This window comes from Vanessa tameamea, chromosome 6, assembly GCF_037043105.1.
Source record: "Vanessa tameamea isolate UH-Manoa-2023 chromosome 6, ilVanTame1 primary haplotype, whole genome shotgun sequence".
Taxonomy (NCBI): Eukaryota; Metazoa; Arthropoda; class Insecta; order Lepidoptera; family Nymphalidae; genus Vanessa; species Vanessa tameamea.
In genome coordinates, this window is record NC_087314.1 from 6,735,243 (window position 1) to 6,752,749 (window position 17,507).

The 17,507-nt window shown below is 29.9% G+C and overlaps 3 protein-coding genes across 3 annotated transcripts; 1 reads left to right on the forward strand and 2 right to left on the reverse strand.

Annotated features, from left to right (window-relative positions):
- Positions 1-52: 52 nt before the first annotated feature.
- Positions 53-4,382, reverse strand: LOC113393446 (beta-1,3-glucan-binding protein-like). The gene is made up of 7 exons (XM_064215056.1): positions 4,175-4,382; positions 3,372-3,526; positions 2,032-2,195; positions 1,517-1,768; positions 1,123-1,271; positions 679-780; positions 53-220 (listed from the first exon to the last, which is right to left on the reverse strand). Exons 1-7 carry the CDS (start codon positions 4,361-4,363, stop codon positions 104-106), a joined length of 1,128 nt encoding a protein of 375 aa, XP_064071126.1. The 5' UTR covers positions 4,364-4,382; the 3' UTR covers positions 53-103.
- Positions 4,383-7,831: 3,449 nt separating this feature from the next.
- LOC113393309 (m-AAA protease-interacting protein 1, mitochondrial-like) lies at positions 7,832-11,108 on the forward strand. Its single transcript, XM_026630125.2, has 4 exons — positions 7,832-7,933; positions 8,048-8,488; positions 9,504-9,702; positions 10,788-11,108. Exons 1-4 carry the CDS (start codon positions 7,931-7,933, stop codon positions 10,970-10,972), a joined length of 828 nt encoding a protein of 275 aa, XP_026485910.2. The 5' UTR covers positions 7,832-7,930; the 3' UTR covers positions 10,973-11,108.
- An 18-nt stretch (positions 11,109-11,126) lies between these two features.
- On the reverse strand, positions 11,127-15,631 carry LOC113393440 (lipoamide acyltransferase component of branched-chain alpha-keto acid dehydrogenase complex, mitochondrial). Its single transcript, XM_026630318.2, has 9 exons — positions 15,447-15,631; positions 13,363-13,526; positions 12,893-13,080; positions 12,627-12,748; positions 12,257-12,499; positions 11,919-12,185; positions 11,710-11,838; positions 11,562-11,633; positions 11,127-11,357 (listed from the first exon to the last, which is right to left on the reverse strand). The coding sequence occupies exons 1-9, from the start codon at positions 15,525-15,527 to the stop codon at positions 11,193-11,195; spliced, it is 1,431 nt and encodes a 476-aa protein (XP_026486103.2). The 5' UTR covers positions 15,528-15,631; the 3' UTR covers positions 11,127-11,192.
- Between the last annotated feature and the right edge of the window lie 1,876 nt (positions 15,632-17,507).

Here is a 17,507-nt window from a genome sequence, read left to right on the forward strand (position 1 = left end):
TAATAATGAGCCATTCCATACTTAAGGTATTGTAAAGGTTGTTAATAAAAAAAAAGTTGTATTTAATTTCATCGTAAATATATTTATACCTAACATTAGTTATTTACAAAGCCCAAATGCGTACATAATCAACTTGTAGAGATGCGTCTTTGCCTTCGTTCTGGTTGAGTCCCCAGGTAGGTAACCATGCTGCTTGTGCATTCCAGAAATCAGTAGCAGCCTATAAGATGTAAAACATAAAATGAATATTCTTACTTGTACCGATTATTCTATCATTAAACTAAGTTTACCAGAATTGCATGGAATTTTAAATTACGGCGGCCATGCTTATGTGAGACTTGACAATTGCGCAGGGATGCGTAGTAATACAAAACTCACCAATCCCTCACCGTAGTAATCCGAAGGAACGGCAGCTCGGCCGACCAGATTGAAAAATATATTGCATATTTTAACCACAATCTTGTGAGTTTGTGAAATGTATTTTGTACTTTATATAAACAAAAGGTCTATGAACAGATTGACTGGAATGTCTAACTAGTTAAAAAGTAGTGATTGTCTATGGCATGGGATAGTATTACGGTGTTACTAGTAGACGGATAGACTAACAGTAATTAATACGTATATTTAGTATTAAGATATATACGAGACTATAAGATTAAATGTGATAATATAACTTACCGTTGGTGAATTATTCGACCAAGGTTTGGGTGTTGGATTAGATATCCCATCAGGGAAAAATCCATTAGTACCGCCCACGGCCAAGTTTATGATCATATAGAACTGAAAATATTATTTAACTTAACTCACTAAATGCAATCGAAAGTAGACTCAACACAGCCTGCTTAAGTATATAAAATACCGCTATATAAAATCTTTTTGCGATTATTAATTGATTTTTTCGATTAAGGTTGCGAGGGACATTTATCTAAACAATCACATAACGAGTTTTGATAGATCATACTTTAAAATCGTTATCAAATGTTTTTTTTTGTTGTAAGTAAATAATCTTTATTACTTATCGTTAAAATCAATCAATAGATAGTTACTAATTTTTACTTCTCGTATACGGGTATATACTATAAACTTGTGATTATCTGATGACAGAAGAAGTGCGTTTTTTACCTTCTGATCAAAGGGCGCCATTTTGGTTCCATATCGCCAAGGATTGAGTATGTTGGGATTACTGTTGAAGCCACCGTGTTCCCAGAAACCGCCGCTTCCGGGTGTTACTCGACCGAGTTCCACATCGTCAATGCTGAACTTCAAGAAGTCTGCAGAAAGAAGTTACAGGAACATATTTAATTACTATAAATTGAAATAATCCTCGCTGTAGTATATAAAATTATTTTTATAGATTAATCCAATGGAGATTATCAACTATAAAAATAATCTTTAAATATAAAATAAAGTATTGCTTTAACTTATTTAGAAATTAAATTACATTATTTTTGAAAATAGTAACTTAACACTTATATATTGTTACATTTATTTAAAGAATTAACAATAGTATAATAACCTGGAGTCCATTCAAGTTGGTAACGATGAAAGTTGCGATCGTATCCATTCGAATTTCTCCTCAACCAATGTGCGCGTTCCCAGCCATTTAAGTCTGGGTACGGTCCGTAGTGTAATGTGGATCCGGCTTCTTGTGTTCCGATGTGTACGCCGTTTTGTAACATGTTGCGGTTCCCGCGAGACTCGACAAGGTCAATCTCGCCAGAGGATGGCCATGTACCATAAACATTGTAAGCAGGCATAAGCCAAATAGCTGTAATTTTTTTTACCTATGGTTACTTTCTGCTCTTTACAAGTTATTAGCTCTCACGTAGAGCTAAGTATAAGCATATAAAACCTTTTACGAACTCTTCTAATCAATTAGTATACCTTTAATATTAAGTATAAATAATTAAGGTCAGAATACGTTCATACATATATATATATTTAAAGATAATGTTGCTTACATAAGGAACCCAATATGATAGATAATTATAATGCACCTGATACATATCTTTAAGTATGAGTTATAGTTACCTGGCCACAGCCAATCTCCAGCGGGCATTTTGGCACGGACTTCAACCTTTCCATAGCGGAAGCTAAAGGAGTTCACAGTACGGATACGTGCGCTTTTGATGGGATTTAATATGTTTAAAGGTGAACCTGTACGCTCACACCCGTACCACTGAGGATTAGTACACCTTAAAAAAATACGTTAAATTAGTCAAATATAATATATATATATTTAGGAATTAATCTAACTAAGATAAAAAGTAATAATTGTCCATGGGGTCATCAAATCAAATTAAATGTATTTTATTTAAGTAAAGTTTACAAGAGAGCAGCAACCACCAGCGAGAAGAAACGGCAAGAACCTTGCATAGTTGCTCTTTTCAGTTTATTAGATTTACAATGATCTTAGTAGGTATTCCCTAATTCATCCTAATGTGTCTAATTAGTTTGACAATGAATTTGTTTTAATTATACAATTACGTATATATTATTATTTGTACGTCTAAAATAAAATTTGTGAAGTCATTAATTATGAAAAATGTTTTATCATGCATAAAATATAATGTTTTACGTTACGTCCTTTTGTCACATAATCAATTAATAGATTTTAATCTTACGAAGCTGCACTTTATATTTAATATTGATATTATAATTGTGCAAATAAAAGATACGTTAACTGTTATGATTAATATTTATCGTTTTTTTGTTGTAAGTAGTTTTTAAAAATATATGAACAAGATTATATAAGATTTTTATATAAGATTTTTATTGTCAATATATACCTAATATATTGACAATAAAAAGTTTGCTAGTATTCTAACAAATATTTTACCAGATTTTTTAATTATATTTATAACTCCAGTTTTTTTAAGCAAACATTCAATGTGACGTGCAGAAAATATTTCTTCCAATAATTAATCTGGAATCTGCAATTTAAGTAGGCACTTAATCGTACTAATATTCTGTAATTTGACGTAGTAAAGATGTATTCGTATTTCACGTACCTAATTACAATGATAAAACTATTATTTCTCGATTAGATTTCAAAACAATAAATTGCTCTTGATCTGATTGTAATAATTTCAAATACTTATATTGATATGATTATCAGTGGATCTGTTCTTACACGATTTCTCTCTTATTGTTCTAAAATTAGTAACACATATTGTTATAATATACTTTATTAAAATTAATGTACCTAATACATAAATACATTTGAGTATTAGAATTATATATTGTAGAAAGAGAGGCGGGTTTCGTATCAAAATGCAAATAGTTCTTACAAGCAAATACATTAATATTAATTAATAATATTATTATTCGTCCATTTAGTATCGAATTTCATTAGTTATACAAAAACTCACCTATCAGCAGGGGCTCCCCCTTCAATATTGAGCCGACCGCTCGTTAGAAATGCTTGACCAAACTGATCTGACGTCAACGATGGACGAATGAACAACTTTCCGTCGTCAGTGAAGGAGTTAGTCCGATTATTGCTGTAGTATTGGAATTCCCAATTCTAAAAAAAACAATAGTATATATTTAAATAATAGATATTATAATATACTTGTTGTTATTTATCTAAAGTATAAAGCCTGCAATCTTGACATATAGTATGTCTTCTTTATGTTCGAAATTAAAGTAAAAACAGTTTTTACGAAATACACATTGTAAAAAGAACCAACAATAAATCAAGCGGGCACACCGAAAATATTTAAATTTTAAAAATTGTTACTCGGTTTCCTCATGTAATGAAAATTAACGCATTGCAAATGGCCGTTCACCCAAAAGTGGTCTAATATTGCAAAATTGTTTTATGTTTTTAGAATGGTTGTTTCCTTCAATTAATAGATATCCGTCGTGAAGACTTTGAAATTGTGTGTTGAATAATGAACGATTTAAAGTTAAAATAAAAAGTATTTTCATGTGTTCTGGTTCTTGAACAATATGGAAGTTATAACTTATAAAGTACTTAGCGTAGTGGGTTGATAACAGCTACATTATTTATAATAACAGATTTATCTTCTAGACAATAGTGTTTACTGGTGTTTACGAACTCGCTTACATGTGACAATAATTACTAAATTACATTATTACACGAACATGACGATATTTTTTTGTTTGCTACTAGGAATAAAAATTAAAAATATATTACATATCAACTTACCCCACCACCGGCTAACGTGTTCTCATGTTGCCACTTCTCAAGATCAAATTCTTCAAAGTCATCAGAAAAGATTAACGCTCCTGAGCAAACAGTAACTGGAGCGTGGGTCCCACTCACTGTAGTCACACTGGGTGTACATGCGCTGACCACTGAGGCCAACGCCACCACCCCCAGAAACGCCGACCACATTATTCTGTAAAATATAACGCTCGCGTCAATTTATTGTGAAGGTTGAACAGCAATTTATAAGAGGTTTTAATACGACTAAGGTCACATTAATAAAGACTTAATATCACATCCTATAGTTCAAACTAGTTCTTTAGATTTTTTATCGTCACAATATCGTTATAATAATATGCGCATTCTTTTTTATATATCTTAGGGTTGTGCCTGTAGTTACACTGGCTCACTCACCCTTTATAGCGGAACACAACGATACTAACTACTACTTATGGCGGTTGAATATACAATTAATAAGTATAGGTAAGTAAATGTTTTACAAAACCACTACAAATAAGAATAGTGAGAGATCTCAGTAGATCTCTGTTGTAAAATTAAATATAACTGATAATTACACAACGTCTGTAATTTCAAAACTTACCGACACATCATGGCAAGAATAATAAAATTGATTTTACAGATGATTTATATTTATAGTTCTTGTTGTAGATAAAATGAAAATATTTATCGATTTTAAATATGGTGTTATCAAGTTGAATGATATATCGTACTAATTATAATTTTTAAACGTTTATTGTTTACACCAAACTTCATCCAGCAATTAAGTATTAAGCACATTGATTACATAAAAATAATCTTCCACGCACTATTCCTAAACTTACACATGGGTAATTACTCGATCTTAATATTTTATACAATAAACACTTTCCATAAATATATATAATAATCCAACATAAGTTTCTGACAAAAGCGCATTTACATAAACATACGGAAAATGTTTGTATTTAAAATCTCATACATACGTAAAAATGTATTAAAGGATAACTGGTATAGTCGGACTAACAAAAACGATGTACTGTTTTATGCACGCACAGCTTAGTACTCATTGTACAGTAGTGTTGTTATTTTAGGATCGTATGTAGGTATATGTCAGAGTGTTACACATCACGCAATGTACATAATATTATGTTGAGTGTCCGTTAATAAAATTGTATTTTACCTGTTATAGGAAAACATCAGCCAATAATGGAAAAGCGGCCGAGCGTAATAATATCTATATTCAATTTAATATTCTCAACTGTTTTTATATTAAAAATACTTCAAAATTATCTTGTGATTGACATAATTTATCTTATGGTTTTAGAATTATCTGAAACATATATAGACCAGGTAGGTACTTGACGACGGGCATATCATAACAGTAGTATTTATAATCTATCCGTGTATACATTTATTATCTATAGCTTATCTGAACTGATGCTGAGTGAAGTTATTTATGCTAGACACGAACAGTGAATACGCTCATAGAGCAAAAAAACAGCTTACAACCCGTTGAGGTAACTGTAATATTCATATGCCAATTTTTTTTTTATAAAAATGCTTATGAAGTGTTTTAGCAAATACAGAAAAACCACATAACGAAATTTGTACCGTAAACATTATCATGTCATTCGACCACAACGCGTTGTGGCAATGAAGAGAACCCATGACGCGTTCTGAGTCTAGTTGATGCAATCACATCAAGACAGACGAGTTGTAATTTGTCAGCTCGGTGGGTTTAGTCCTATAAAGCTTATTGAACTGTGTTTTTGCATAGACGTGGATTATGTCTCGCTTATTGCGAATATGATAGGCAAAATGGGTGCAAATTTTATTTGCCAGATCAAAAGTAGAGCAATTACAGATTTAAGGTTACTCTGTTACCGTTATTTTAAAAAAATATTAATTTGAACGAAACTTGTTACTGACGAAACGTGTAGAACAGTTTTCAAAAAAGTATGGGATTATGCTCCCGACATGCAGACAATTATCCGATTCTGTTAACTCCTCACTCAATTTAGTCTTGCTGATCATGTCCCTATATAGAGCGTTTTTATTTTCTAAAACCGTAGGCGCGGACAAAGCACAGCCACCGCCTGCTTCAATAAAGCCCACGCAAAGCAAAGAAGAAGCATTTTTTGAGATTCGAAATTATTGATAAAAGTCTAATTTAGCACCTATAGAACGAGAAATGGGTTTTCTTTACTGCGAATTTCTCTATATTGTTTGTGGTTCTGTGTTTGCTTAAAAGTGTCATATGCGTTTTTATAAGAGTCATAACACAAATTATGCGACGCAATTGTTTACCAGTAACCACAACGCGATGTGACCTCTTTTTACGTTCAATGAGCGTTTTCTTTCTTTGAACCTAACATTTATTGTACTTATAGTGTACATTTGTTGTGTACAATTTAAATAAAATTAGTGTATTATTTCTAAATAATTTCCAACTTAACCGATATTCCCGCAATATCATCAATTTGTAAAGAAAGGGAAACAGCGCCTGAAATTTTTACGCTTTGTTCAAATTAAAGTAGAACGACTAGTTGCAATATTTTTTTTTAACAGTCAAGAATTCTTTAAACTTAAATGGTGATGAATTGATAAATTTATTTTTTATTTTTTATTAAAAAAAAAATGCTAATGCTAAAATTCCGATGCATAACTCTTCGACGACAAAGACGAGCCGACACTTGCAGATGCTACTGTGGGCGTATTCACCTGAAGCGGCGCTAAGAGAGTTATATCAGAAACGGCAAATGAAAGCAAACAGGTTTATTATTAAATATATAAATATACATATTTACGATTTATGGATTCATTAAATTTTGGAGAAGAATACTCTATTATACCTACCTACTTTATGCAAAAATAATATCATAGGTAATTTTTTCAAATCAAGAATTTTGTATCCATAAGGTATGTATTATAAAAAAAAATTCCAAAATTAGAGAACAGGTGAGTCGAATATTCATCGAGTCAACACTAATATTCGGATAAGCAAATTCAAACAGATATCTCGAATACTTGTCAGTAGTTAGTAATATATTATGATATCTATGTACTTTTTTTACTGTCTTGTTTAAAATACTTACTTCATTTAAAAAACAGACGCTAAGAAGAGAATTTAGTCGATTAAAATTAAATTAATGAGTAATAAATTGTTTCTCACAAAAGTGTTTTTAAAAAGATTTGATTATATATTTCTTTAGTGGCTAAATAGACAGATTTTGGCTTTAATTTACAAAGTCATCGTAATATGCCCACGTCTAATAAACTTCGTTCGAAACCGCAAAAATTCTGTCCGGCTTTATATATTGATAGTTAATAGCTTATTGTTAAGCTTAAAAGGGGCATACATTTTAAACAGAACATTGAAACGCACCTTTTGTTTTATTAATCTTTATCTCTATAAAGAGATAAATTTCGAATGTAGTAGGAAATTAAGTATTAAAACATTCACAAGACAAAACAACACACAACCCGACATTAAATATTTTTAAATGTCTGTACTTAACCATAATTATAAGGTATTTATGATTCATTGGTGGTTTTACCGTAAAACTGGCGTAAATTATAAAACCTTGTCATTTTTATTTTCATATTCCTAATGCTCTGAAATTTCCTTAAATGTCATTTGTAAAATAACATTTGTCAAATTTTTGTGTCATGTAATAACAATAGGATGAAAAATTGTACAAGTGATAAATATATTTAAAACATTTTTTTAAACAGCGAAAACGTTGCAATGGACTTATGGTAGCGATATTATGTTAAACCTAGTAGTTGAAAAGAAAACGTATTTTCGACAATGCAGCATATAATGCCATAATTTCATAGTCTTTGGTTATTATTTTTTATCTTAAATTGCAGATGTTAGCCAGTACTAAGGTCTTTGTTAGAGCCTGCTGGCCTATTGCAACGCGTTTCGCAACTTTAGCAGGAGTAGAAAACAATCGTTATCCCATAAGGAGTCCAGAGATCTTGACATGTAACATTACTTGCAAACGAAGCATTACATCCATTCATAAAGAATTCACTAGAAATTTTCGTGCATTCGATCCGAGAAGAGATTTAAAAAATGTGTCTTTACACAACTCACAGCGTCAAGGCCATTTTTTAAAAAATCTTTCTAGAAATTTTTTGTTTCGCCATGATAAAGACATACCTAAGAAACGAAAAAAACGTATACCGAAACTTATTTTATTACAAAATCCATTTACTTGGATTATGATCAAAATAGATTTTTGTGTATTAAGACGTGTTTGGGATCCCGAGTTTCAAGAGAAAGAATTCAAATTTGGAACTCGGCAGGTAAGATTAATTTCATCCATGATGACTTCACAATTCGTTTATCGCCATACTATGCGGTATGGTGCCTTCTTCTGTCCAACCTGATCATTCTATAGATTTAGTCTCCGCTAAAGAGAAAGTTAGGCCCTGCACAAAGTTCAGATTTTAACTATAATAAAACAATTCTTTTATATAGTCTGTATTCGTTGTGTTCGTAGGATTTTTTTATTAAATAATAGCAAAAACTGGCAGAGGTTATTATGGCTGTCATGGCGATCAGTAGATAAGTATAGAAGCTGTTTTGCCGTAATATCTAGCAGCTAGAATTCGATGTTCTACGTGGATAGTATACTCGTAAATCTTCTGATAAAAGCTATACCAAAATCCATTTTTATATACTTATATAAGATGTAAACAATTCATACAATGATTTACTTATCCAAAAACACGCCATGTTATAAGATTTATAATATCAGAGCTCTTCGAGATATTTTTAATAAAGTGGGTATGTTTACAGTTGCTTCACAATATGTTTACAACAATATTATATACATTCACAATAATATCGATCTTTTTATAAGAAACGGTGTCAATATTTGTACAGACACGAGAAGGTAAGGTACGAGTAAACTAATAACACTTAGTTTCTGACTTCGGCATGGTATTTTTTTATATAATAAGATTAAACGATTATTTTTGACTTTGTCAATTAAAAAAATTAAAGCTTATGTCAAAAATAACATTGATAACACGGAATATTACTCAATACAAGCTTATATTAATGATAAAACTTGATAAAACGTTGACTTAGTATTTGTTGATTTTTAGGCAGAATGTGATGTGAATTGAATTGTACTTTATTATTCTGTAATTAAAATAGTAGAAAAGAGTAACTACAGATTTTCTTATTGGTTGCTCTCTATACAATCTACTTTCTGAACAGGCGGTAGCTTTATATTTATTTCAACACTGCAACATGACGATTCAAAAGCTATTTTTGTGGTGACACATGAGGACAATCGTTTTATAATTTCAGGCGATATCTCGGGTGACGCAAATTATAAGCCAGGGTCAGTATGGCGATTTGAATGGATTGCTTACAAAAGCTGCCCGATCAAGTCTAGTACGTGAACTAGATCGTAATTGGAGTGAAAAACAGCGATCTTTGATAGCTCTTAAGAGAGATGATATACAAATATCATCGCCACGGAAAGTCTATTTCATAAAAATTGGCGGTATGTTTATATTATTAGTATTGTGATACATTATTTTATATATTATTAGCTACATACTGCTAACACTGCTAGCTCTACCCGTAACGCGTACCCAAGACCAACACCAAAAATGTTTAAAAACTTGAACGAATCAGGAAAAAAATGCGTTTTGAAAAGTACGAAACTAGAAAAAAAGGTCCTTGAAATTATTATTTTTTTTCTTATAAGTACATAACAATACATAGGTATATTGATGTTCAGAGAATTGCATAGCCGTGGTCACATGCCACTTTGCCATAAAGGGTTACTTACCTACTTGAGATGTATATATTCCATTCCCCGAGATTTTCCACGTTTTTATTATAATGAGAACAGGTACATAATCTAATGGAGGGGCTAACACCACTCCACATAGTCAGAGACAGGTCAGGCGTAGGAGTTATATGCTTTTAGAGATATGAAAAGGAGTATTTACGGAAATGAAGACTTGCCAACTGCTATAGTGAATTTCTAGTCATAAAAATCCAATAACTTATAAGCTATATATTTATAATGTAGATTATTATAGATCTGTGATCTCTCTCACTTAGTTTTACACAGTTTGTATTATACTTAAAAAAGTTCATATCCTAAGCATAGATTCAATCCTTAAATATAACCATGTCTTGACAGTGGGTTAAGTTCTACGTTTGTTAATCTTATCTCCAGCTTTCGAATTCCGCACAACGTGACCTATGTAATTAACGTATCGATATAGATATATTTTAATCATTTTTTTAATTACATAAATGTATACGACATGTAATCAATATTTGCTATATTATTAACAACGAGGCGTATTTCTCTGAGCAAAGCAATGTACAAAACATCGGTACGTCGATAAAAACTCTGTTTGGTAAAATTCTTAATCAAAATAGAGTTATTGTATTGTACGACTGTGGAATCTTACAATTTAAAATATTATCAGTTATTTTGTATTTAATTAATAATGACACAACACATCTATGCAAAAAAAAACCATTTTGATCGAATGCTCCATTGCCGTGCAAAAGAAGCACAAACCAACAAAATAACTCATGCCATTTACAATTTAATTCTATTTGCAGATAAAAGGTTCTGTGACATAGATATGGCATTTTTAGCATTGAAATGGGCTCCAATTAATAGCATCGAAGCGCTTTTATTTGCTGAAATATTTGCCCGTTTTCATCGTGAGTACACACCACACAGTATACCGGAATGGACAATAGCTTATTTTAAAGTGACCCGATTTGAAATTTTACGACGATAGCCATTTTTTTTATATAAAATAAAATAATGCATCTAAGCGTGTGTACGAAATCAAATTTTACATAAATCTTCCTGATAAAAAATATTTAAGTACCTACGCTTCAAATGTTATAAGTTTATAAGAATTAATATTATCTAAAATTAAAAAGATATACAGTATAAAAATTGCTTTATTTTTAAAAGTAAATAAAAGTTTAGTGACAGATAATCTAATAAGTATACTACAGATCTAAAATTAGTTTGTAAGGTTCTTCGAGATATTCTTTTAATTGGCTTGAAAACTTAGCTATAGTAGCTCCATCAATGACTCTATGGTCTGCTGACCAACTCACTGATATAATGTGAGCTTTCGTCACATTTCCTTCAGAGTCAAACCTCGGTAGTACCTGAATTATAAAGAAAATAATTTAGTTATTATATATTTTAGGTTCTGGATTTTTTATTTTTTATTTTAATGTTACAAAAGAGTTCGATCATTGTTATTTTTTTTAAACTCCTTTTGTATTTTTCTTAATTTGTTAGTTATTCAAAGTTGGCAAACAAAGTATTTATTACTGCCAAAAGTCAAGAATGTTGTAGTTTTCATTTACCTGTATTTTTCCTAAAGCGCCAATTGATACTTGAGGTGAAAATATAATTGGTTTTGCGTATGTTCCTCCGATCTAGAAGAATTATAATAAATGAGTTGTGATAAAAAGAATGCCTTAATAAATTAACGAATATAAAATAACAACTTACTGTGCCTATATTAGAAATTGTGAAAGTTCCATCTTTGAGGTCGTTTAATCCTAGTTGGCCCTTTGAGCCTTTCTCTTGCAACAAATTCATTTCTACAGCAATTTCTATGATACTCTTATTTTGTACATTCTGTAATTACAATAATCAAAAAGTAGTTTATTAAATTATCTTTATAAGTAAAGACATATTATTAAGTTCAAAAAAATTACCTTAATTACAGGCACAACTAAACCGTTAGGTGTGTCCATAGCAAAACCAATATTATGACTAGCTTTATAGGTGAGATTTTCACAAGCGCTGTCGAGGCTACTGTTTAATATTGGATAACGCGAGAGACCCAAAGATACGCCTTTAAGTATTATAGGCATATAAGACAATTTAACATCTCGTTTTTGAGCGAGTTTCTTCAGACTATCTCTTGCTTGTACTAACTTTGTTACATCATATTCGTCACTCAATACTAAATGTGGAATATTCTGAAATAATTGTGTAAACATCAAAATATGCATCAATAATATTATTAAATATAAAAATGACAATTACATACCAAAGATTCTTTCATAGATTTCACCATAGCTTTTGTAAATCCAGTAACAGGCACTATTTTATCTTCTACTACAATTTCAGTTCTTGCTTTGACTCCAGTTACAGGTATAGAAATCGCTTGTTCTGATGAATCGCTACTTGGTACGTCATTAGATTTATCTGCGCTGATATTTAGATGAGACAAAAGATCTTCTTTGAGTAGTCTTCCATTTCTTCCAGTAGCAGTCACAGTACTAAGATCGACCTTGAAATAGTAAACTAATAAGTATATATAAAGTTTGATAAAAAATATGGACATGTATGGTTAGAAAATATTTTAAAATTAAAGCTTTATGTTTTAAAATTGTAGCTGTTTTTTTGCTTATACTTACTTTAAACTGTGCCGCTATCCTTCTTACGGCTGGAGTCGTTAATATTTTTACTTTTTGAATATTCATATTTTCTGTCTTCGTATCTATCGATGGTTTGACCATACTACTTTCTGGCGTTGCGTCTGTAAAAAAATGATAAAGCAGATATATAGTTAATATATCATAATTTTATAACGATATAAGTTATTATTGTAAAAAAAATATTAGATTAAATATTTAAGTAATGTCTCTTTTATAAAATTCATTTTAAATGATTTTATGTTTACCTTCTTCTCCAGAGTTTTCTAATTCAATGTCGACTAAAGGTTGTCCAACTAATGCAGTTTGGTCAACTTCATGGTATAGTTTTGTGACGATTCCGTCGTATCTACTGGTTATAGTGACTGCTGCTTTATCACTTTGAACTTCGCAAATGTTGTCAAATTGTTGTACTTTATCTCCTACTTTGACAAACCTGAAATCAAATTCATTAAAATATTAGTACCGTTTTCACAATTAAAATTTATCATTCATTATAAAGAAAAGGGAGAAACTTAATTATAAAATAAAGTAAACGGCTTCGTGATATAGGTTTAAAATACATTACACATTACAAATGTTTACACATTCTTGAAAATGAACTGGTTGAAAATAAAATAATTACTTCTAACTTTTCGCTTTTTTAAATAGAAAAACATTCACCAATCTTTTTTTTTTAATGTGTGCAATAAATTTATTTTGAAATTAAAAAACTTACCATTCTTTTATTACAACTTCACGTATTCCTTCTCCGATATCAGATAGTTTAAATGAGACTGTTTTATTAACAATGCTTGTCGTGTGTATCCATTTTGGTTTCAATCGTTTTTCTTCCTTAGTAATATTTTTTTTATTAATGTAATTCCATGATGAGAACGACCTCTAAAAATAACATATCATACTTTTAATCACAATCAGTTTAAGCGGTGTTGCGTAGTTTAGTATGTAGCACGATGATATGTGCCCTTTTTTGCAGTGTTAAGAAATTTAGCTAAGAATCCGTTTGTCTTGCCCAAATTTCGGTCACAGTTGTTAAACTCAACGGAATACCTGAGCAGGATGTTTACATCCTGCAGGATGTACAAAATAGTGGGAGTAACCGAGGTGTTCCATTTCTCCCACATGAACAGAGAGAGAGATTAATGCAGTGGAGAGAGGTACGCTAGTGTAACAATCACTTCTTAAACTCCGAGGTGCTGCCAAGAATGTTTTGAGAGAAACTTCCAAAATTTTTTAATACACCGGTTAGTGTATCTTTTGGATTGCTTTAAAGTACAAATATTATTAATTTTCCTAATTGAGCTAAATTTACCCATGTAATAAATTAAAATGAAAACTTATGTTATTGCATTAATCGCAAAAGCTATTTTAGTTACAAAATACAAATTTACTTTACAAGAAACAAGATTTCAGTGACTTGCCTAATGTATATAATATGTAACTAATTAAATGAGGCCTATTGGTTAACAAAACTTCAAACTATATTAGAGGTTGGGTTGTTAATGTTTCTGAATCAATTATTATTTTTACTTGCATATTGCTCCAGATATGTTTACATACATAGGTATATTTAGATTGGGATATTTTTTAATTCTATATTCTATATAGTATAAAATTGTAACTAAAAATGAAAGTTCTTACTTCTTAATTGATATAACATTTTTCATATGTACCTAGTTCCCTACATAGATATAAAAAGAATATATATTTTTCAATCTATAATTACTTTCAGTTATCGCTAAAACGTCATTCTAAAAATATCACATGTTTCTGATGAAATGATGTTTATTCGAGAAATTGTAATCATAATTATTGACGAGTATAAGCTAAACATTTTCTTATCAATAATAAATTATTAATTTTTATTGTCAGTTGTAATCTTTTGTCAGGAACGAAAATACACAAATAAAGCACTGGTCCAAAACCAGGCAAGGGGAGATATATCTGGAAGGATGGGAGGACCCTAACTGTAATTACTTAATATATTCCCATTGCAGAAATGGGAATGTATTAAGTAATTATTTGTAATTGGTGGCCTTAAATATGTAATTACTGGCTTTTATTAATAATAACTATTTTGGTTAGTGAGTTGAGTTCTGACGAATTAGCTTTACATAAAAATGACAAAAAAACTTCATTTTTTATATATCAATACTATTGAACGTTTTTTAGTCAATATACAGTCCCATACATCAAAGCAAATCGTAACGATTTACTAAAAAGTTCATTCTGTGTTCAGTAAATATATATTTTATCTAAACTGTACGAAAAATATTAAATGTTCAATACTACACATTGTAGAAGAATTAAATAAAGTAATTAACTCATTGTCAGATAAGGTATAGTTTTCATTTGCATTTGATAAGATTTGGCCAAGTTTTGTCTTATCTTATATTTTATGTATGTAATCGTCAAATTTGGGTATTAGTTTAAAGTACATTTTTTAAATTAAATTTCCCTAATACAATTAAAAATGTACTTAATATAATTTCAGTTTCAGGTAGGCGTGATATGTATCCAATGAAAGAGATACAAATATATTTTTGGTAATTACTTTAATTTCGTTTAGATAATGTTATAAAAAGGTCATAAAACTGGAAAATTATTTATATATAAAATCAACCCAAAATACCTATTGGAAAATGAAATGAAGTGTTCTTATATATAGACAGGAAAAAAAAAATAACTAAAACTATTTACCGACATAATAGTTATATCGGTAACTTTAATAAAGGTATAAAATGAGTACCGATTAATTTACATTTAAAATAAAAGTGAAAAAAAAAACTAGTTTACACTTACACTTTGAGTTACAGAGAGGAGTTTGTTATATTTATTTAAATTCCTACAATTCACTAACCACTTTCTTGTTGCGAATGCCATTGCATCAATTAGTTAACATAACCTTAATTTTATAATTATTTTAAAATGTCGCGAACACAGTTCATGTCTTATTAACACAACTGCTTTTATCGGACTACATTATCAGTAAGCCGCGGCATTGATTACCATTTTTAAACAGTAAATTGTTATTTACTGAAGTCGAGTGTTTCGTTGCTACGTCAGTCGCTTTGTAGTCACGAAGGTTAAGGATCAAATGTAAAATGTTTTAAATATTATCACTTGTGTGTTATGGATGACATACGTCATAATATATGGACCTATTATAAACATGAAATTTAAATAAACAAGATTAAAAAATACTAGAATCATTATTTGTGTTTTAATTATATTAAATAATTACTTTTAGTTCTTTTAATATTATTGTAAATAATATAATTGTAATATGTAATAATTAAATTTACAACCTGCTTCTTCTATATTACTTTAGTAATGGTGTAACAAGTTGTGTTTATTGTTGTCATATGATTACCATTCATTAAAATTGAGTCAATGGCTTACCATTAAATCACAACTAATACTATTAATATTATGAGGTATCAATAAAATGTTAATCAACAATACTTGTGCGGCATTTCATTTACATTATGTATATATTAAACATATGCATACAAATATAAATTATTATATATAATATATTTATAATTTGTACACATATATTCTTTACAATACGCAGAATACTCAAAACATGTTTTTTTTTTTAATTTTTGATTTGAGCACTGCAACGACCAGCACCTGTTTCTCACATAAACTGTTAAAAAATGGAGACTATCTAAGGAGATAATTTTTATCTGTGCACCCCTATTTCTTTTCTCATAATCCAATGAGTCGCGAAGATGCAACTGCACCTACCTGCTTTCTTATACACGGAAACGTACATATTACTAACTTCTAAACACAAATTATAACAATTTTTATTCTTTTTTATGTGCTTAATTCAGTCAGTAAATTTAAACTGTGAAATTTTAATGGATTATAGGAAGATGAAATAATATACATAATAAGCAATTGTTTTTATTAAAGACATAATAAACATGTTAATAAAGTGAATAAATACAATAATATATAATTGATAACGGTAATGTTATGCACGAGACGCGGGGCAACCCATAATAGTAAGAATAACCACAGTTTGCTAGTACACAATAATTTAAAACGACGTCTTCTATTCTAGTGCTAATGTGTATCACAGAGGCGCTCTGCCATTATCTGCTATAGTAAACATTGTCTTCTTGTTAATATGTACGACAGTCTCGGTACTTGAGTACCAAGGTACGGATGCAGATCAACATGCATTAAAGAATATTATAAAAACAGTAAGCACGGATACTAAATTATTATCGTATAAATTTCATTTTAGCTAACTATGAAAACGTAACGAGTATACCTAGTACGTATGAAATAAAACAATGGACCTAAACACCCGCATTGCTCCGCTACGCTGTAGTCTATGAATACGCTGATATTTATCACATCATAACTGTCTATAACACATATCTAACTATGTAATGAAGAATATACAATTTTACATTTTCATTTACTTTAAAAACAACTAATTCAATATTATTTTGTTACAAATAATGCTAATCGAATGTTGATAATAATATAAAGTAACACATTTTCATTAACACGCAATCTATTTCGATGTTTAGGATGAGATTATAGATTGAAGGAAGACTAAATGTTTATTCAACGAATACTTTCGTTACGTTTCATAATTAAAGAAAGCATTGTGTTACTATTATATATAAAATATTTATACATATGTCATTAATGACATAACAATAATAAAAGATTACTAGGAACAAATAAAATAACTCACAAGAAAGATCGTAAACGCTATTTTAGATTATTCTAAAACAATACAAACTCGTTTGTTACCATGGAGTTACAATTTTTGATTAAACATCATAGTAGAGGGATCTTTCTTACTCGTAGTGTAATAAATTTTATATTGTATTT